General features: G+C 37.8%; 1 protein-coding gene across 2 annotated transcripts in view; it reads right to left on the bottom strand.

Moving 5' to 3' along the window:
- KCNH7 (potassium voltage-gated channel subfamily H member 7) overlaps positions 1–21,917 on the bottom strand; it is a 481,606-nt gene that overhangs the window by 25,213 nt on the left and 434,476 nt on the right. For both annotated transcript variants that reach the window (XM_027591038.2, XM_027591037.2), the window contains 3 exons: positions 16,717–16,969; positions 13,271–13,476; positions 11,440–11,539 (listed from right to left, as the gene is read on the bottom strand). In XM_027591038.2, coding sequence (XP_027446839.1) covers positions 11,440–11,539; positions 13,271–13,476; positions 16,717–16,969 — 559 coding nt within the window. The remainder of the gene's footprint in view (positions 1–11,439; positions 11,540–13,270; positions 13,477–16,716; positions 16,970–21,917) is intronic.

Here is a 21,917-nt window from a genome sequence, read left to right on the forward strand (position 1 = left end):
GTATTCTGTGGGTAGTAAGGTCAGGGAGTTTTACATTTTCCCCTCTGCTGGAGGTGAGATTAATTACTCCTCTTACCATCATTTTAGAATGATAACATTCTTCTTTTTCAAACAATCTGGGAGTAAATGCTTGCTCACTCCACCTTTTATGGAGCCTTTATTTCAGATTAATTACCATTTTTATTTATCAGACCCAGCAGATAGACCCAAATTTTGGTGGAAAAGAGGCACTGAATGTGCCCTGACCTGTCAGCATTTGAGTTTTGGATTTCCTACTGGTAACAGTGCTGAAATAAGCTGAGCATTTTTAAAAAAGTTATTTCATTAAAAATTGAGGTCTAAAATAAATTTCTTCAATTGATTTCAAATACCTTAGTTCCTCTCTAGCTTCAAGGAATGTTGAAAGGGGACTAGTGTCATTTTTCTATACAAATGCAAGATAAAAACATTTAAGCTGTCTTAAAAATTAAAATAAAGCAAATTACATTTATGTATCGCTAAAGTGGATATTAAAAGATAAGTATTATTTGTTATTGGAGAAGATGTTCCTAAGAGATGCCAAAGTATAATACCAATATGTTTAAGCCTTAAATTAATAGAATTAAACCACTTTTATTCTATAAAAGTAAGTTTAACAATGTATATATTTATTCCTTACTTCAATAGCCTTCATACTACTATGCTACTTTGATATTGCGTTTTCTGTCCATAGAAAGAGTTGTGTAGAATATTCCAAATATTTGGTCAAAAAACCCTATTGGTTAGAAAATACGTGTGTGTGTGTGTGTGTGTGTGTGTGTGCGTATCTCATGTGTTATTATACATGCTATTATACTAATATATTATGTGTATTATAAACTATACCCAATATAACATCTTAATTATTATTATCACCCAATGAATCATATTGGCATACTCTGAACTAAGCACAGTCCAACTTTGAAGATTATTTAAAGAGAGACAACTTTTTTAGCATGTTTCAAATGAGTATACCTCATTTACTTCTGTTCGGGCCCACCATCTTAACAAGTCCTTAACAAAGGCCACTAAATAGGTCACTGAAGCATCATTTTTGTTCTTCACTTCCTGAAACAATGACTTTACTTCCATCTCAGGAACTGTAAGACCTCTTTCTACAATGACCTTAGTTCAGTTGGGGAGTTCTGGGGCACCTCCAGTAAAGAATTTGAAGAAGGAAAGAGAACTACTTGAAGATTAAAAAGAAAAAAGCAAACAAACAACAAGATGTCCTCAAATTCACAGCTAAACTAACAACTTTCTCTTGTTGAGAAGTAGGTTTATTTCATCAGGAGAAATGAGAAGCTCACGAGGACAAGCCACGTTCATCAACAAATTAATTTTAAGCGATAAGTGATCCAAAATATTAACTTTTATTTTGTTCAAGTCAACTTGCCAGAGATTCTATATACCTTTTCTTTTGAAATATATCTTTTTGGATGTAAGCTTAACAACGTGTAGCTGGCATGATTGGAAGGGGTGGGGGGTGGTAAGGATTGAAGCCTAAAGAGTTCTGGTGCCTTGAGTAGGTAGTGCATGGCAGTGCAGGACTCAGCCTTTGTCTGTCTCCAAAGCCAGTCATGTGTTCTTTCTGGTTCTTGATGCCTCTGTAAAGTGATTCATAGTCATCAGCACTCTTGGTTGTCTGCCTTCAAGGTATTGTTTCACATGAACATTAAACTAACTAAAATAATCAATGCACTGCATGAGCAGCTTTTTGTTTATGTACCCCCATAGCATTTAACATCAATAATTTTCTGAAAGTTCTCTGTTCTTTATACTTAAGTGTGTGTTTTTCTCCTATACATCGATTCTACATCAAGATATGCATAGAGTGAGTGTTCTGCCTTTAGAACATTAAATTGGGGCGATGGGGACTAGATTGTTTTCAGCAAATTTCTATACTTGCTGTAGCACCATGGAGTCCTGAAGACTAGAACAGGTTCTCAAGTTCTGGATGACTGGAGTTAATTGCGTTTTCACATTGCCCAAATCATGCTTACTCACTGACACACCAGGAAACTTCAAAGAGCTGCAGGCAGGCAAATACCTATACTTTATATAAGATAAGACTCATAGACTAAGTCTGTGATTAAAGGAAAAGTTTCCAGACTCAATAGAAATGTCTAGTTGCATGAGCACATTGTGACATGCTCTTAGGGCCTTATCAGGAGATAAAAACATTAGATTATTTAGCTTGAGAATGAGGAAACTAAACAAGATTGAAAGGAGATTTACCTAAAATCCAGCAAACAACTGCTGTCTAAGAAACATGATTTATGTTGAATTTGGTAAAATAGGTTTTTCACTCAAAATAATTAAAAGCATTATTTTCATGAAAAAAAAAAAATCTTCGGGAGCAAGATGGCAGAGGAGTAGGAGACCAGGATTTCGTCTGGTCTCAGGCATTCAGCCGAATAGGGATCAAACCATTCTAAACACCTATGAACTCAACAGGAGATCGAAGAAGAGAGTAGCAACAACTCTCTGAACAGAGAAGCGACCACTTACTGGAAGGTAGGACGTGTGCAGAAGTGAATCCGAGGTGATAGTCGGGAGGATAGACGGCGGGGGAGGGGGCCTCTGCTGCTTCAGGCAAGTGATAGAGCCACGGAGCACAAAATCGGAACTTTTAGAAGCCGGCTCCGCTGAGGGACGTCGCTCCAGTGGCTAAGTGGGCAGTGGAACGCTTGTGGGACAGTGTGGTTTCAGGACCCTCGGGGTCACAGAAAGACCGGGGGTGCCTGAGTGCGGCAGAGCTCCCAGGTATCGGAGCGGGGAAGCCGGCTGCAGAGACGGAGCCGAGGCGTGGGCTCTCAGCTCGGGGTTGCCATTAACTGTGATCCGCGGCCCAGTCGGGCCACTGCTCCTCCAGCAGGGACCCAACAAGCGGCAGAGCCGGGGAGACTCCCCTTCCTCCCCTGGGAGGAGCGGCGCCAAGGGCACCGCAGGGATCTGCTGGGTTTGGAGACCCCACATGGGGTCGGGTGCCAGAGATAGAAACGCTTGGTCACAGGCTGGGTGAGCATGGAGTGTGGCCAGAGACTGGGGAGACGGGAGTGACTGCTTTTCTCTGGGGGCGCACTGAGGAGCGGGGCCCGGGTTCTCGGCTCCTCCGGGTGGAGATTGGGAGGCCACCCTTTTCACCCTGGTCCTCCAAAGCTGTACCGAGAGCTTGCAGGGAACAAAAGCTCCTGAGAGCAAACCCGAGCAGCTTGCTTAGCCTGGACCGACAAGGGCGGGGCAATTCCGCCTCCAGCAAAGACATTTGGGAACCATGGCGACAGGCCCCTCCCCCCGAAAGATCAGCACGAACAGCCAGCAAGCCAAGATCACGTTTACCGATCAAGGAGAACAGGAGAACTCCAGCGCTAGGGGAAAACTGCACATAGAATTCATGGCTTTTTTACCATGATTCATTAGTTTTTCAAAGTTATTTTTTTAACTGTGTTTTTTTTTAAATTTTTCTTTTTCCCTTTTTCAACCAACATCTTATCAATCCCTTTTTTAAAAAAACATTTTTTATTTTTCATTTTTAGAGTCATATTTTATCCCTTCATAGTAGTTACCTTTATTTTTGGCATATATATGTATATAAGTTGTTCTCTCTTTAAAATTTTGAGATACAGTTTCTTCTAACAGATCAAAATATACCCTAAATCACTAGTGTATGGCTTTGTTCTAGTCTCCTGCCTGATCACATTCTCTCCCTTTTTTTCCTTTTTAAAAAAAATCTTTCTTTTTTCAAACAACTTCTTATCTTATCAATTCCTTTTATAAAATCTTTTATAATTTTCATCTTTACAGTCATCTTCCAACCCTTCATTGTATCAACCCTTATTTTGTATATATATGAGTCTTTCTTCCTTTAAAATTTTAGGAAGCACTTTTTTCTAACAGACCAAAACACGCCCAAAATCTAGTGTGTGGCACTGATCTATGCACTAGCCTGATCATATTTGATCATATTATTTTTTTTTGTATTGTTCTGTTTTTGTTTTTATCTTTTACTTTTCTTTTTTTTTCTTTCCCTTTCTTTTCCCCTGGTTTCAGGTCTTTTCTGATTTGTATAGAGTATATTTGCTGGGGACGTTGTTAATCTGTTAGCATTTTGGTCTCTCATTCATCTCTTCTCCTCTGGACAAAATGACAAGACGAAAAAAATCACCTCAGCAAAAAGAACAAGAGGTAGTACCGTCTGCCAGGACCTACTCAATACGGACATTAGTACGATGTTGGACCTAGAGTTCAGAATCATGACTTTAAAGATACTAGCTGGGCTTGAAAAAAGCGTGGAAGTTATTAGAGAAACCCTTTCTGGAGAAATAAAAGAACTAAAATCTAACCAAGTCAAAATCAAAAAGGCTATTAATGAGGTGCAATCAAAAATGGGGGCACTAACTGCTAGGATAAATGAGGCAGAAGAGAGAATCAGCGATATAGAAGACCAAATGATGGAAAATAAAGAGGCTGAGAAAAAGAGAGAGAAACAACTACAGGATCACGAGGGCAGAATTCGAGAGATAAGCGATACGATAAGACAAAACAACATTAGAATAATTGGGATCCCAGAAGAAAAAGAAAGAGAGAGAGGGGCAGAAGGTATATTGGAGCAAACAATAGCAGAGAACTTCCCTAATGTGAGGAAGGAAACAGGCATCAAAATCCAGGAGGCACAGAGAACCCCTCTCAAAAATCAATAAAAATAGGTCAACACCCCGACATCTAATAGTAAAACTTACGAGTCTCAGAGACAAAGAGAAAATCCTGAAAGCAGCTCGGGAGAAGAGATATGTAACCCACAATGGTAGAAATATTAGATTGGCAACAGACCTATCCACAGAGACCTGGCAGGCCAGAAAGGACTGGCATGATATCTTCAGAGCACTAAACGAGAAAAATATGCAGCCAAGAATACTACATCCAGCTAGGCTGTCATTGAAAATAGAAGGAGAGATAAAAAGCTTCCAGGACAAACAAAAACTAAAGGAATTTGCAAACATGAAACCAGTCCTACAAGAAATATTGAAAGGGGTCCTCTAAGCAAAGAGAGAGCCTAAAAGCAGCATAGATCAGAAAGGAACACAGACAATATACAGTAACAGTCACCTTACAGGCAATACAATGGCACTAAATTCATACCTTTCAATAGTTACCCTGAATGTAAATGGGCTAAATGCCCCGATGAAAAGACACAGGCTATCAGATTGGATTAAAAAACAAGACCCATCAATATGCTGTCTGCAAGAGACTCATTTAGACCCAAAGACACCCCCAGATTGAAAGGGAGGGGGTGGAAAACCATTTACCATGCTAATGGACACCAAAAGAAAGCTGGGGTGGCAATCCTTATATCAGACAAATTAGATTTTAAAACAAAGACTGTAATAAGAGATGAAGAAGGACACTATATCCTACTTAAAGGGTCTATCCAGCAAGAAGATCTAACAATTGTAAATATCTATGCCCCTAACATGGGAACAGCCAATTATATAAGGCAATTAATAACAAAAACGAAGAAACACATTGACAACAATACAATAATAGTGGGGGACTTTAACACCCCCCCTCACTGAAATGGACAGATCATCTAAGCAAAAGATCAACAAGGAAATAAAGACTTTAAATGACACACTGGACCAAATGGACTTCACAGACATATTCAGAACATTCCATCCCAAACCAACAGAATACACATTCTTCTCTAGTGCCCATGGAACATTCTCCAGAAGAGATCACATCCTAGGTCACAAATCAGGTCTCAACTGGTACCAAAAGATTGGGATCATTCCCTGCATATTTTCAGACCACAATGTTTTGAAACTAGAACTCAATCACAAGAGGAAAGTTGGAAAGAACTCAAATACATGGAGCCTAAAGAGCATCCTACTAAAGAATGAATGAGTCAACCAGGAAATTAAAGAAGAATTAAAAAAATTCATGGAAACCAATGAAAATGAAAACACAACTGTTCAAAATCTTTGGGATACAGCAAAGGCAGTCCTGAGAGGAAAGTATATAGCAATACAAGCCTTTCTCAAGAAACAAGAAAGGTCACAAATACACAACCTAACCCTACACCTAAAGGAGCTGGAGAGAGAATAGCAAATAAAGCCTAAACCCAGCAGGAGAAGAGAAATAATAAAGATCAGAGCAGAAATCAATGAAATAGAAACCAAAAGAACAGTAGAACAAATCAACGAAACTAGGAGCTGGTTCTTTGAAAGAATTAACAAGATTGATAAACCCCTGGCCAGACTTATCAAAAAGAAAAGAAAAATGACCCAAATCAACAAAATCATGAATGAAAGAGGAGAGATCACAACCAACACCAAAGAAATACAAACAACTATAAGAACATATTATGAGCAACTCTATGCCAGCAAATTAGATAACCTGGAAGAAATGGGGACATTCCTAGAGATGTATCAACTACCAAAATTGAACCAGGAAGAAATAGAAAACCTGAACAGACCTATAACCACTAAGAAAATTGAAGCAGTCATCAAACATCTCCCAACAAACAAAAGCCCATGGCCAGATGGCTTCCCAGGGGAATTCTATCAGACATTTAAAGAAGTATTAATACCTATTCTCCTGAAACTGTTCCAAAAAATAGAAGTGGAAGGAAAAGTTCCAAACTCATTTTATGAGGCCAGCATTACCTTGATCCCAAAACCAGACAAAGACCCCATCAAAGAGGAGAATTACAGACCAATATCCTTGATGAACATGGATGCAAAAATTCTCACCAAAATACTAGCCAATAAGATCCAACAGTACATTAAAAGGATTATTCACCACTACCCAGTGGGATTTATTCCTGGGCTGCAAGGTTGGTTCAACATCCACAAATCAATCAACATGATACAATACATTAACAAAAGAAAGAACAAGAATCATATGATCCTCTCAAAAGATGCAGAAAAAGCATTTGACAAAGTACAGCATCCTTTCTTGATCAAAACTCTTCAGAGTATAGGGATAGAGGGTACATATGTCAATATCATAAAAGCCATCTATGAAAAACCTACAGCGAATATCATTCTCAATGGGGAAAAGAAGAGAGCTTTTCCCCTAAGGTCAGGAATGCGGCAGGGATGTCCACTATCACCACTGCTATTCAACATAGTATTAGAAGTCCTAGCCACAGCAATCAGACAACAAAAAGAAATCAAAGGCATCCAAATAGGCAAGGAGGAAGTCAAACTCTCACTTTTTGCAGATGGTATGATACTGTATGTGGAAAACCCAAAAGACTCCACCCCAAAGCTGCTAGAACTCATACAGGAATTCAGTAAAGTAGCAGGATATAAAATCAATGCACAGAAATCAGTGGCATTCCTATACACCAACAAGACAGAAGAGAGACAAATCAAGGAGTCAATGCCATTTACAATTGCACCCAAAACCATAAGATATCTAGGAATAAATTTAACCAAAGAGGCAAAGGATCTGTACTCAGAAAACTATGAAATACTCATGAAAGAAATTGAAGAAGACACAAAGAAATGGAAAAACATTCCATGCTCATGGATTGGAAGAACAAACATTGTGAAGATGTCAATGCTACCTAGAGCAATCTACACATTCAATGCAATCCCCATCAAAATACCATCCACTTTTTTCAAAGAAATGGAACAAATAATCCTAAAATTTGTATGGAACCAGAAGAGACCCCGAATAGCCAGAGGAATCTTGAAAAAGAAAAGCAAAGCCGGTGGCATCACAATTCCGGACTTCCAGCTCTATTACAAAGCTGTCATCAGCAAGACAGTATGGTACTGGCAGAAAAACAGACATATAGATCAATGGAACAGAATAGAGAGCCCAGAAATGGACCCTCAACTCTATGGTCAACTAATCTTTGACAAAGCAGGAAAGAATGTCCAATGGAAAAAAGACAGTCTCTTCAACAAATTGTGTTGGGAAAATTGGACAGCCACACGCAGAAGAATGAAACTGGACCATTTCCTTACACCACACACAAAAATAGACTCCAAATGGTTGAAAGACCTAAACGTGAGACAGGAGTCCATCAAAATCCTAAAGGAGAACACAGGTAGCAACCTCTTCGACCTCAGCTGCAGCAACTTCTTCCTAGAAACATCGCCAAAGGCAAGGGAAGCAAGGGCAAAAATGAACTATTGGGATTTCATCAAGATAAAAAGCTTTTGCACAGCAAAAGAAACAGTCCACAAAACCAAAAGACAACCGACAGAATGGGAGAAGATATTTGCAAATGACATATCAGATAAAGGGCTAGTATCCAAAATCTATAAAGAACTTATCAAACTCAACACCCAAAGAACAAATAATCCAATCAAGAAATGGGCAGAAGACATGAACAGACATTTTTCCAAAGAAGACATACAAATGGCCAACAGACACATGAAAAAGTGCTCAACAGCGCTAGGCATCAGGGAAATCCAAATCAAAACCTCAGTGAGATACCACCTCACACTAGTCAGAATGGCTAAAATTAACAAGTCAGGAAAGGACAGATGTTGGCAAGGATGCGGAGAAAGGGGAACACTCCTACACTGTTGGTGGGAATGCAAGCTTGTGCAGCCACTCTGGAAAACAGTATGGAGGTTCCTCAAACAGTTGAAAATAGAGCTAGCCTATGATCCAGCAATTGCACTACTGGGTATTTACCCCAAAGATACAAATGTAGGGATCTGAAGGGGTACGTGTACCCCAATGTTTATAGCAGCAGTGTCCACAATAGCCAAACTGTGGAAAGAGCCAAGATGTCCATTGCCAGATGAATGGATAAAGAAGCAGTGGTATATATACAAAATGGAATATTATGCAGCCATAAAACGGAATGACATCTTGCCATTTGCAACGACATGGATGGAACTGGAGGGTGTTATGGTGAGTGAAATAAGTCAATCAGAGAAAGGCATGTATCATATGACCTCACTGATATGAGGAATTCTTAATCTCAGGAAACAAACTAAGTGTTGCTGGAGTGGTGGGGGGTGGGAGGGATGGGGTGGCTGGGTCATAGACATTGGGTAGGGTATGTGCTATGGTGAGTGCTGTGAATTGTGCAAGAGTGTTGAATCACAGATCTGTACTTCTGAAACAAATAATGCAACATATGTTGAGAAAAAAGAAAAAGAAGAAGATAGCGGAGGGGAAGAATGAAGGGGAGTAAGTCGGAGGGGGAGACGAACCATGAGAGACGATGGACTCTGAAAAACAAACTGAGGGTTCTAGAGGGGAGGGGATGGGAGAATGGGTTAGCCTGGTGATGGGTATTAAAGAGGGCACATTCTGCGTAGAGCACTGGGTGTTATGCACAAACAATGAATCATGGAACACTACATCAAAAACTAATGATGTAATATATGGTGATTAACATAACAATAAAAAATTAAAAAGAAATCTTCAAGTGTACCGGGAACATTATTGTATAGACCACACTTTCAAGTTGTTCTTCATATCCAGCCAGAAAAAAATAAGAGATTAACTTCAGGATAAAGGATTTTGATTAAGCCTACCGAAGAACAGCTTGAGAGTAATGGTTCTGATTTTAGAAAAAGTTACCAAGAGAATAATGAAAGATGACACAGAAATAAATTATCACACTATTTGAGTGGTTTATTGTTCTGCAATCAGCCAGAGGACTCAACAATTAGCCCAATTCAACAAATATGTAGCAACCATTCTTTGTTAAAGGAATCTGCAGTTTGATAGAGAAAAAGGACAATAAACATTAACCACTGTGCAGGGCAGATTTTGACAGTATCACCAAAGGAAAGTGACATGGAATTCATAAAAGAAAGAAAATCTACATATTTGGGGAAATCAAGAAAAGAGTTCATATTGAGGAGCATCTCTCTACTTCCTAGATAAGATGCTTCCCAATTCATGAATTGCTTCCAAAGCCAATTTCTTCTTTAAAAAAGAGTTTATGTTGAATATATCCCTGGAGAGTAACCATGACAAGAAAAAGGTAATTTTGGTTGATGAAAAAGTGGTGTGGTGTGGTTGCCTGTGCCTGTGTTTGACTATAAGGAGGTAAATTCTGATTAAAGGAATGATATAAGCAAAGAGACAGAAATGATTTACATGGAATAGAGGGCAGTTTAGTTTACTTGAAGTGTAGAGTAAGCTGAAGCTAGTAGATGAGCTGCCCTCGGGAGAGAATTCAGAGAGAAAGGGGCCAAGGAGAGAATTTGGATGAAGAAGGCAAAAGGAGGAAGAGAATCAAAAGGAAGACGCTCAAATTCTATTTCATTAATTCATTCACTTTTTCAACAAATATTTGCTGAATACTTGCTATGAGACAAGCACTGAAGTTACAGATGACTAAATATTTCCCATCTCCATGGAGTTGAGGGTCTAGGGGCAAACAACATTGATTAAATAATGATGCAAATAGACAGAGAAGTACAACTGGAATTAGTGCTGCAAAACAGAGGAGCTGCTAAGAGAAGGACAGGTTAGGGTTGTTGAGGGAAGGGGAAATTAGAAATTCTAATAACTAATAACTGGTTTAGAAGATAATGATCCTGTAATTCTCTTCAGGGAATTACTGAGCACTAAAGGAAAATCGGAAGAGTGCAGTATCACAGATGCCAAGAGAAGAGTATTCAAGAAAACAAGGGGGCTTGTTCTGCTGAGAGCCAAATTTTAGACTAGAACGCTTGCTTGTTGGATCAGCCTGGGGCAAGAATGGAGACTTCTTCAGGAAAACCTTCTCTCATCTGCCCAAGCATAATTGAATGTACCTTCATCTGGGTTTCCATTGAGGTATGAGGTTATTCTAGTACACATCCACTATTTTTACTCAACATTACAAAGGGTGTGCCATCTCCCTTCCTAGGGAAGCGTGGGGCTGTTTTACACAATTAGTTTTTCAGAAATTGAGTAGTTCGTTAAAAATGTGAAATGTTAAACATTCATTGAATACATGAGTAAAACATAAAGAGTAGTTAGAGGGGCAGAAAAACCCAGAAAGGACAAGGAGTGGCAAGTCCATCAGAGAGTGTGAGGATGAAGAGGTCTAACAAATACTACCTTTATCCACATCATACACGTGAGAAGATGAAGCACTCAGGGTGCAACAAAGGTCCTCCCTCCAGAACACTCTGTTCAGGACTCCGAGTGTAGTATTCGACTGCTATTAATTGGCCTCCTTTTTTCCCCCTCTTTTTCTTTTTTTAACCAACCTACTCTATATCTCTATCTGTGATGTCTCTGTAGATCTCAGATGGCTTTGCTGAATGACATCTTTGAGAGCTATCAAACAGTAACCCTGTCATTAGCTCCTGAAAAAAGCAAAAGATTTGCCTTTCTAAAATCTGAATGAAACTCACCCTTGAAATCAGTGGTAAATGAGTATTTAGTAAGAAGAGCTAATAACCACATGCTGTACATTTAAACTTTAGAAATAAAATGAATTACCTTTGTCTCCCTCACTATCAAATGAGAATTTCCTTCTTCGTAGTTTACAGTTGTCTCCTTCAGAGTCATTCACGGACTGTGATCGTAGTAAGAGATCAGCCTTTGTTAATGGACATGAAGATAAAATGGAAGATTATTCGATTTGAACATAAGGTACTGTCAGTAAATTCTTTACAATTTCACATCATTTCAACCACTTGAGACTTAATTATTAGATTGCAGGCAAACAGCTACAATACTTGGCTTCCTGGTTGTCTCTAAATTATAAAATGGACTGATAGAATAATTCTAGTAGTTTCACCATCTGATGAGGAAATCATAGTTGTAGAAGTTATTTGTCAGAAGTATTTGGGAATAATGTTGTCAACATTTAGAGACAACATATTCTTTTGTGTGGAATGTATTTTCTGTAACTTGGTAAAGTTAAAATAAAAATAATAATTAAAAAATTGCAGAATCTGTATTACTGCAGAGAAAAAAGTAAAAGTTAATTATAACTAGCTGTGCTGTTTAAATACATGGTAATGGTTGCAAAGTTAAACTTCACAACAATAAATATAAGGTTAAATTCAATGAACACTATGCTTTAGACATTTTATTATTTTGAGCTATTGTTGTATTCCCAGTTCCTCTTTCCTCCCCCTCTGGAAAATATGATCATTCTGTAATAAAAATGGAAGCTCCGAAATAAAACCAGTGGAAGCTCCTGTTTTATTTGGTCACTGTCCAAACTTTTTATGTAAAGAAGTTATCTTGTTGTTTTTCAAGGCAAAATCGGAATGAGGTTGGTGACATGAAAATGAGATTTTAATAAGGTATTGAATGCATAAAAAACATATGCTTTTGATAACTTGAACCTCTTATCATCTAGATATTTTTCAACTTCTCAGTATTTTGAAGAGAAGCAATTATCTGAGCTCATCCTTCAGGTTATTAAATGGTACCCTGGTGACCGCACAAGTTTGTCCTCTTTCAGTCTGTCACAGTAGCTTGGAATGACTGTAACTCTGGGAGAATTAAATCTACTACCTTTTACCTAACTATTGACTTGAGGATTTTTTTTCTCCCAGAGAGCATATTAGTTAGCATTAAAAAAGAAAACTTGTAAGTGTCAAAAGCCCAACATTTGGTTTCTGGCAAAAAGCTATTTAGAATCAGAGCTGGGATAATGGGGTTTGGGGAGAAAAGGGGGAGGAATAAACTAACAGGAAAATTGTAGGCTGCAATTCTGTATTCTTAGAATAGTGATAAGTCATAAAGACACATTTTTATAGTAGAAGAGAGTGAGGGATGCAAGGGCTACACTAATTTTGACTCAGGTTGAAGCCTGATTAATTTATACTTCTGTGATTTGGAAATTGTGTGAAATGCAGACCTAAGCTTGAATGAGTTTAATTTTTTTCATTATTATTGAAAAGACCTTGCTAACCAGTGTGTGGTGTAAATAATAGCGGGGAGAATATTTTAACCCTTGTGTAAAATAAGCTCTTCTAGTTGACTTTCAACAGCCTAGGATCACCCATTTCTTACAAAGAACTGGTACATTCAGTATAACCCAAGGCTATTTTAAATCCAGGGTGTCACCTAAGAGTTCCTGAAAGGTCAAATTTAATTGACCTCCTTAAAAGTTATTCAGTATATTTGGAAGTAATTAGACTGAATTCCTTCCCTCTGACTTAGCAGTTCCAACATGAAGTTGGCTTTTCCTTCCAAATATTCAGAATTGGTAAAGTTTTGCTCTATTTGGCTTGATCGTTCAGAAGTATTTTGGCGATCCAAGAATAAAATAAAATGTCATAAGTACAAAAATAAGCAAACCATTAACATATACCTTTGCACTCTCATGTCTTAGGTTAAAAGTCAACTCTAGGTTTGTGAGAAAGTGATCGGAAAACTCGGGATACATATCCAACACTTCTAACAAGTCTTCTCTCTGGATCTTATGCAAGTCACAGTATGTGAGAGCTCTCACATCTGCATTAGACTTTCCAGGTTTAGCATAAAGATGAACCATTTCTCCAAATATATCGTTTTTTCCTAAAAAAAAGAAAGAGGTAAAAGGAGTCTGAACTTAATGTTTTCTTTCTAAAAGTACAAGGGGACCACTGACCAATCCTTGGACTGGATTCCAAAGACTTCAAATGGAAGATCCCATGACCAACAGACACTTGGGCAGCAAAATTCCAGTACCTTCTACCGACTGCTTCAGTCATGTTTGTTTGCTGAGTGGAATTTTACCTCTTAACATACTGGTCCTGGTATAATTCCTATTATTTCCTTGTTTTGATTCTTTGGCTAAGTCTCTAGAAATGCAGCAAACATGACTTTAGTCTGCTCTGCCCTATATGGCTAGCAAAGGGCCTTGCCATATAGTGGGTGTGGTCTAATTTTGTCAATCCAGGAATATGAAAAAGGTGGCAGTGAGTCAGATTCACAAACTTTCTATCTCAGGATGGTCTCGGGGAGGGGGTGGGTGATGCCAAGCCCAGGGGTATAGTGGAACGCTTTCAACACTAAGAGGACTAGCGGTATAATTTGAACATACCTTACTTCCTTTAGTAACCACTTTTGGATTTGCCCTTGATGAATTTTCCAATTGTTTAATAAATCTAGTTTTATTTATAGTCTTGCCTTTTTACCAAATGGCCTTTATTCTAAAAGCGTGTCCTTGCTTTCTTGCCAAACCTGGGATTATTTCAGTATCTGGCTTCTGAGGGGTCCTCCTCATCCCCTCTGCCTAGCCACAGGCCACCTGCCTTTCCAGGCTTTGTTCACTAATGAGGATGATGACAGCAACAAAAAGTGCTTATTGAGATTTAAGTAGGTGCCAGGCGCTGTGTCAAATGCTTAGGTGAATTATCTCATTTAATCCCTAAAATAACCTCATAAAGAAATTACTACTTATTATCTAAATATTTTGACTATTAAAGAGGTAAACTGATTAGGTCAAGGTCACCTACTTAGTTGGGTGAAGGGAGGGAGAGAGTAGCCAGGATTAAATCCCTTGCATTCTGACTCCAGTCAACATCTTTTCACACTTGGTAGGTTTAATCTCCTCCCAGTGTTTTATCTGAATGTCATGGCCACTTAGATTTTTCTGTCTCTGAATGTCAAGGCACCTAAAAATTTCAGAATACGTGCTTAATAATAACTGATAGATTATTGATCATATAACTTTTAAAGATCGTCAACGGTTGTTGTAAAATGGTACTTTCTTACATATATCATGAAGCTTCTTTTCAGATTTAGAAAACAACTTTCTGGATCTGTTAGTTTTTGATAGACAAGTTTATATATACCTGACTATGGAAACTATCAAAGACTTTTAAACAATAAAATTCCAATTGGTCAAAAATATCTGTAATGTTCTTATTTTAAATGTGAATTTAATGGGGAGAAATCAGAGATCATATCTCTATGACAGAAATTGATATGGGAGAGAATACATTAACTTTGTTTTAAATAAATACCTCGCTTCAAACATGGAATGAATAATCATAATTTGTGAGGATTTTAGGTGCAGATTTACATAGAAATGGGGACAGAAAAAAAGAATCTTGAAATTCTTCATAGTTTTAATACTTCGGCATAGATATTATCAAAGAAAAGCTCTCAACTAAATTCAGCATGAGCTTTGCATTTTAATTAGTTTACATCACTGTAAATGAGCAAAAACTAAGCCAGCCAGTGTGTACTGCTTAACTACACTCTAAAATTACTTTTTTATAAGGCGAGAGGGCTTGTTACCTCCCTGTAGAAGCTGGGGCAGGCTGATTCTAAGATCAGGAATGCAATGAAGCATGCTTCTTCCCTGGCAACATACAGAGCAAACTGTTGAGGCCAAACTTGGTGAAAGTCCAAGTTTATTATGTAGCTGCTACCTGATTTATGTTTTTATTCTTTGCCTGATTGTTGAATCGTAAACCAAATTGTGCATCTTGTCAATTTCGGGTTTAAAGAAAACTGTCACTATAACAAAATTATCAAGATATATAGGAATTACTCAAACTTCTTCATCCTGTGCTAGGCCATACTCTGGTTTTACACAGCAGCAAAGAAAACAGACAACATCCTTGTCCTTTTTTGGATGTTAACATCAAGAATCTAGTGGAAGGAAATCATTGAGTTACATGCTCATTATTTAAATGGTCCTGGGTTTAATCCACAGGAAAACAAAGAAGTGCCTATGTTCACAAATATTGGGGGTGGGTGTTCCCATGGGGATGCTGAGGCTTAAATCTCCTGGTGAGGTGTTGGGGAGAAAAACTGATCTTTCTCTCTGCTTCTTTCCTCTCTCCCACTGTTCTAATATTCTGAAGAAATCCTACAAGTTCACACTGACTAAATTTGGTTTTGAACAGACAGATTGGACAGATGGACTTTCTTTTGCACCCAAACCAGTTTAATTTACTAGTAATTTTAATCTCCTCACCACCTTTATCTCTATAAGTTCATAGCTTTTTATATGACTTAGGTAAGGACTCATATAATTCCATTTGATAGGACACAGCAGGTAAAAGTGCAGAGCGAATAGATGAAATTTATCAACACATAAACACAGTTCACGACGGGGCACTGGCGCATGCTTGCAAGTATCTTACAATGTATACATTTTATTTAAGGTGTTAAGGGATCCAGCATGAATCCAAGGTTCTCCAACACGAAAAGCAAAATGCTGACTGTTTTCATATATTTGGCTTCAAACGCTTAAGTAGCTGCCAAGAACTAAAGAGAGTCATGGAAGTGTTTACACATCAGAGAAAAAGTGAGACAGTCATGAAAACATACTTTCTGCAAGGTCAATTTGATTTGGATTGAATTCTAAATAAAGCTTTAAAATGACCTCTCAATACCTCTGAAATAAATAATACATTATATGTTAGAAAAAAAAGAAGAAGATAGCAGGAAGGGAAGAATGAAGGGGGGAAATCGGAGGGGGAGACGAACCATGAGAGATTATGGACTCTGAGAAACAAACAGGGTTCCAGAGGGGAGGGGGGTGGGGGGATGGGTTAGCCTGGTGATGGGTATCAAAGAGGACACATTCTGCATGGAGCACTGGGTGTTACACGCAAACAATGAATCATGGAACACTACATCAAAAACTAATGATGTAATGTATGGTGATTAATATAACATGATAAAAAAATAAAATAAAATGACCTATCAGTCTTGTACTCACAAATAAATGGATCGGTCCTGTTTTCTATTGTTTTAAACTACGTATCGCACCAGCTAATACCTGAATTTGTCACCATCCGGTTCTGAAACACTCACCCAGAATAGCTACCACAATGTCATCTTTGAGGATTTCAATGGAGCCTCTGGATAAGAAATAAAGTGCAGTGAGGACATCCCCACAGTGAACCAGGGTGTCTCCTGGAGGTGCATGGGTCGTCTTGAACTTCATTGCCAAAGCTCTAAGGCAACCTTTACTTGCCCCCCGAAAGGCTTTGCAGTTTTGCAGCAAAGTCTGGTTGAGATGTAGACAAATGTCAGCTTGTAAACATTCTGGGAAACCCTTTAGGACCTGAGGAAAAAAATAAAGAGTTTCATACTACCAGTGCACAGGGTACCTCCACCTGAGAAATAAAGTATATTTCTTGCTCACAGAACTGCGAGTGTAGTCATTGTCACACGAGTTCTTACAATGCTTCTGCCTCGCCTACCTCAATGAATACTTGGTTTGCGAAACATGTCAGAATTTTAACTCAAATACTTGTTCTCTGAATTAACTGCAGGCATTCAGACTCAACACAAATGCTGTCTCATTAAAATGTGATGCCTATGTTTCACACTCCTTTTCATTCCCTGCATTATGTGAGGTAGCATCATACTGTGCACATATAGAATGCAAATGTGACAATTAGTAAGACATAACTAATGAAAGGTGGTACATCTAGAAAGACAACCTTCTGAAGGAATCTCAAGTCCATTTGGAGTGCTGTCTCTGGTATACTTCTTCATTGGAATTAGTAAAAAGAATGATCATGAAATAGCCATGGTATTTGTAAATGTCATAGACCAGAGGGTGCTCTTCGCTAACAGTACGTGGAATATTTATGTTTCATATGCACACTATTAATACTAAATATTTTGATAAGCACTGAAAATAGAGAAAGAGAAGGAGAACAGCAAACATAATTTAAAAGTATAGCTATGTTTTCAGAAATGGAAATTGTGCCAAAGTTTACAATGCAAACATAAAGTTTCTAATAGCATTACTGTTTTGACAACCTATTCAGCAACTGATTTAAATCTGATAGAAGAGATTAAATAATAGCTTGTGACAAGTGCCACTCAATTTAAACTGAATACAATTCTATATTATTTTATAAAATTCCCAGTATATAATGGGCCAGACACTCAATTCCTGCTTCTCTGTGTGTGTCTTAGTTTTTTTGGGTGTCATATGTAGATTTTAATTCTCATGTTGACTTTCCTCTGTCAGTAAAAATAAATCCATTTAAATGCACTTTGAAGTAGAGGGGAGGGGCATTACACAGTGCTTAATAATGTAATTTTAGGATTTCCTAAATTTTGGGTCAACCTTGCTGTTGCTATTCAATATAGCTAAAAGCCATCATGAATTTTTTGTCCAGATAATTGAAATGTAGATGGTTCATGGAGGAACTTCAAATTAGACCACATTTGAGTTAACTTACACTTATGTTTATTTGAAATGTTAAGGCAGCCAGGGCGTACTGCTTCTGTAGGACCCCTGTGTGATGCAGCCAGTCAGATGGGTGTGGTATCATACAAATGGATCAATGAAAGACCGAAAACATGACAGCCACCCCCTCCAAGCTTGTTTCCTCCCTTGCGGAGTCACCCACAGAAATGGGTCAAGGGCGTTTTAGAAGAAAACCCACAGAATATGGGTTCTGGTCATGAATTTGCCACAGGTTGACACTTGCGCAAGTCACTTCATCTATCTGTGTTTCTTTGCCAGAGAATGAGAGTTTTTTTGATTTTAAAATTTGTTGTAAGTTACCAGTAAATAGTGTGCCAATTTTTAGACACCACTTACCCAGCTCCACACAGCTGTAGGAACTCAGACATCTATCCTGAAGTTTCTATATTACCTGGCTCAGACCCAAAAGAAATGAGCCTCCCTCTTCTGAAACTTCTGTCCTTAATTCTATCTTTCAGACTGTCTATGTGACTGGACTCCTACCAGATTTCCTGCTTGGACTGAAGGCCTTGCCAAAAGGATAACTTGCCTAGTCTTTGCCCATTTTTGCTTTTGAGGGCTAGGGGCTCTGTCAGTCCTAAACACCTCAGCTCCTCCCATAGAGCCAGCCCTCTGGTAGGTCACTGACCCTTTCTACTGGTCTAAACTATCACATGGGATTCTTTGGCAAGTGATGCTAGGCTGGAGTTAAGCAAGGTTTGCACACTGTTTTCTGAAATGGGGCCACTTTATTTGGGGGTGCTATAGTAGGAAAAAACCCAGTTTACCGGTCTTCCTGCATATGATTTACTTTTCCTCCCTGAAGCCCACTGTTGTGGTCTCAGTATAATTCTCAGATGTCCCCATACAGATAAAAATGTAAAGAGCATCACACCGAATAACAAGTTAGACATGTCTATTTTTTTCTTAAGATTTGGCTACAAAAGTATACAAAAAGGCATTTTATATTTCACATAAATGGGGAAATTGCACTTTACCTATAATAATTAGAATGAGATTATTGAGCTTGTAGCTGCTATTTCTGGCATTTTCCTGAAGTTCCTCTGTTATACTTTCTGAGTATAGCCTGCTTATAAAAGGAAAAATCGTGCATGTGTGTGTGTGCATGCATGTGCGCAAGGGTGTGTATGCATGTTTTGAATTGGAAGGTACAGATGAGATAGAGGTAGGGGTTACTCATTTTTCTGAGTATGTTAGATGAGCTATGGAATCAGATAGGCATGAACTGAAGTTCTAGTTCTGACACTAACTGGTTGTGACTTTGGTTAATTCAATTAAATTTTCTTGAGATTCAGTTTCTTCAATTGTAAAAATAATTAATAATATCTACTTCACAGGGTTGTGCCCACAATTAAATGTGATAATGTATGTAAATTATCCCATTCACTGTAGCTGTTCCATAGTTTACTTCTTTTTCTTTTCTTTTCTTTTCTTTGTCATACATATTTATTGTTCCTGAAGAACTAGTAAGTTCTCTTCAGCTAGAAATTGAGAGATACAACACCCATTGTATTCTCCTTGATCTTTTTGGTGAATAGAAAATTCACCACCAACTTTTGTGTTCCATTGCCTCCACAGAGTTTAAGATAAATTTAGTTTCCTGTTTCTGACTTGTGTTAAATGTTTTGGCTTACTTGCACTTAGGTTTTCACTGTGAGTTGTCTTAAATTCTTTTTGAAATAGGCAGTTACTAAATCAATATAAACATGTTCTTGGAATGCCAATATTCTTAGAATCGTTCACAAAACCATAAAGGGTACTTGGGAAAGTTTTTCAACGTTATTCTCTTCTCAAATGTCCTTAGGTGTCATTTCCCAGCATTTATCCTATCAGATGTGACACCCATTGGAAAGAATGGCCTCAAGTTGGAGATACCACAGAGTTTCATGGAGAAGTCTTTGCTGGCCCAGGGAGAAGGTACACACATGTTGGCTTGAAGGACTTATCTGGATTAAAGACTTATCCTGTGATGTTAGCCCTTCACTAACTTTCTTAATTTTCTTAAGTTAGTTACATAGATCACTCAAGTAAAAGTCAATAGAAGTTAACATTTAGTAATTGAATCTCTTACTAGCCCAGAAGTTTAAACGTCCTACGTAAATTAGCAGCTTTGGAATCTGGGGTATGCCTAAGTAAAGGTACTTTAAAAGCAGAGTTAAAAGAGAGGGATTATAGAGAAATAGACTAGAAGAACACGGAAAAGAATGAGGAGAATGGGGTAGGTTTAAGTAGTATTCATCCAAGACACCCATTTCTGTTGGTCTCAGCTGTGTTGCCTTCCTTACTTCCTACTCATTGTACTTTTTTTCATCAGGTTTGGTTCCTCTGCTAAACTACCTGACATGGAACTTCCTCATTTAACAGTCAAACATTAGCTTTTTACCAGGCCTGGGAGATCTGGTTGTGAAAAGTAAGTGTGTCAAGTACACAGGTACAAACCAAGACACATCTGGTTTATTGACTGTTGTAATTATTTCCACTACTCTCTACACAACCTTCTTGTCTGTCAAGTTTTGAAGCTCTGAGGGTACACAGCACCTTTCACTGTGTGTCTGAAGTCATTATTTATTGGGTTGATTTGAGTTCAAAGAGCCAGGAGCATCACCCAGAATCAGGGTCATGGCCTGCAGCTTGGAAAAGTAGCTCTCATTCTTTTAGCAAATACATAGTGAGTATCTACTCTATACCAAGCACTATACTTGGCATGGAAGCATAACAATGAAAAAAATATGTTCTGAACATATACCTGGCCCTTAAGCCTTTCTCTAAATGCCCGGATTAAAAAAAATATATATTTAATCAGGTAAAATAAATATAAATATATATATTTAATCAGAATTTTCCACATCTAGTTTTGCCTGGATATTTATAGTACACATTTGGACACTTATAATCCTAATGGTTGTTCAAATGGACCCTCAATATACAGTTAATTAAAGGTGAATGAAAAGCTCATTTTAACTTTTCTAATATTTGCAGTTATGGGGGATTTTTAAAACTTCCTGATGTTCCACAAAATTTTTTCAAGGCTGGTAAAAATCTCATGTCTTTATTATGGTATAAGGTCACTTGAATATTTTATAAATGTAAGGTTAATTTTCCTTTACTTGACTCTATGTGAATAAAACTCTTTGGGACCCTCAACTTATGTAAGGCAAATGAGATATTTAGTCTTTTAAGTGAGTTTGAAATGCTTTCTGTGATTGCTAAAAGCAATCAACCCCATAGCTTAGTACCAAAGGACCCAAAGTTTAAGGACATTCAAACAAGAATAACCTAACAAGTACACAAGATAGCATTATTAAAATCAAAATTTCTTGAAGAAATCATACACAGGGAGAGAAAAGTTGAAATAATTAACTATCCCATAGTAAGCACCTATCAAACATGATCAGATACTAATTCAGAAGTATTTAACTTTATACTAAACTTCCCTCAAATGGGTATCTATTGGCACACACGTAGAGGAATAAATACTACAGTATTGTTAATATTTGCAATTATGCAGAGTGTGAATCCAAATTTTCTTCATACTGAGCAAGGAATACAAAATTTAAAAAAGAATGGAGGTTGAGGTTAATGCAAGCCTGCAATTTCTGATTTGATATGAGTGTGCTCATCAAAATGACACTTGTCTCATTTACTTTTTAATAAGTAGATCCTTAAATTAAACTTACATACTTATGCCAATAAAACAGTTATGGTACCTATTTTATGTATTGGGGTTTCAGTGAAAGTCCATGACAGATTACAATTAGAGAAATGTGTCCTGAGCTTCAGTCAG

The sequence above is a fragment of the Zalophus californianus genome, chromosome 3, assembly GCF_009762305.2.
Source record: "Zalophus californianus isolate mZalCal1 chromosome 3, mZalCal1.pri.v2, whole genome shotgun sequence".
In the NCBI taxonomy this organism is placed as follows: Eukaryota; Metazoa; Chordata; class Mammalia; order Carnivora; family Otariidae; genus Zalophus; species Zalophus californianus.